At 39.8% G+C, this 1074-nt stretch overlaps 1 protein-coding gene across 1 annotated transcript in view; it reads right to left on the bottom strand.

The window, feature by feature from the left end:
• The window catches only part of CSUI_010501 (bifunctional dihydrofolate reductase-thymidylate synthase), a 2528-nt gene extending 1593 nt beyond the window's left edge, over nt 1-935 (bottom strand). Inside the window, exon 1 of the mRNA XM_068070604.1 lies at nt 341-935. Coding sequence (XP_067917420.1) covers nt 341-643 — 303 coding nt within the window. The 5' untranslated portion in view covers nt 644-935. The remainder of the gene's footprint in view (nt 1-340) is intronic.
• Nucleotides 936-1074: the final 139 nt, after the last annotated feature.

Raw genomic sequence — 1074 nt, forward strand, 5'->3', positions numbered from 1 at the left:
TATATCTATCTATCTCTATCTAGATCTATATATCTATCTATCGATCGATCTATCTATCTCTATCTAGATCTATATATCTATCTATCTTTGTTTTATATGTCTTTAATCTATCTAGAATCGATCTGCGCGATGTATCTGGGTCATGAGAGATAAGAAACACTCGAGAGCTCTACATACTTCCTCGACCATCATGACGTCTCCAAGCCCTCCGTCATCCTCTTCACGCCATTCTTTCTTCTGTGCAACAAAACTTCTCACGACTTCTTTCTTTTTCTTTCTTTCTTTCTTTCTTTTTCTTGTGGTGAATGTCTCTCGTTAAGGCGGGGGGCTTTGCCTTTACCTTGATATGTTGGGCATTGCGGATTTGTAAAGTAGGGAAGGGCCTAGGGGTTCTGGAGATTTGCTCCTTCATAGCCTCCTTGTGATTCAGATAGATATGTGTATTCCCCATGATATGAATGAACTCCTTAGGCTTCAGTTGACATACATGGGCTATCATAATGGTTAAGAGAGAATAAGAGGCTATATTAAACGGCACCCCTAGACCCACGTCACATGACCTCTGATACATCAAACACGACAACTCCCGACTTCTTACATCTACATAAAACTGACATAGTAAATGACACGGCGGCAAAGCCATCTCGTCTAAGGCTGCATACAAAAGGAGAAACGAAGGAGAAGAAAAAAGAAAAGAAGGAGATCTGATATGAAAGAAAAAAGAAAGAAGGAAAGACGGGGAGATTGGATGAAGGAAAGAAAGAAAGAGATAAGAGAGAAGCGCATGGATGGAGAGAGAGAGAGAGGGATGTAGAGAGATAGATAGATAGAAAGAAGGATGGATAGAAAGAAAGAAGAGTGTGTCTGTCTTGGGAGATAAAGGAAGGAACAAAGGAGTGAGAAGCCTTAGTCAAAAGAAAAGAAAGAAATAGAAGAAGAAGAGTATTACTACTAGCAATAGTAGTATTAGTAGTCGTAGTAGTGCAACTGGTCTTAGTGACATAAGCCAAGCCAACCTCAGAAACATACGCACGTACACTCCTTCAATACAAAAAGAAATAGAAGAAGAAGAAG

The sequence above is a fragment of the Cystoisospora suis genome (assembly GCF_002600585.1).
Source record: "Cystoisospora suis strain Wien I chromosome Unknown contig_7612, whole genome shotgun sequence".
Lineage (NCBI taxonomy): Eukaryota > Apicomplexa > Conoidasida > Eucoccidiorida > Sarcocystidae > Cystoisospora > Cystoisospora suis.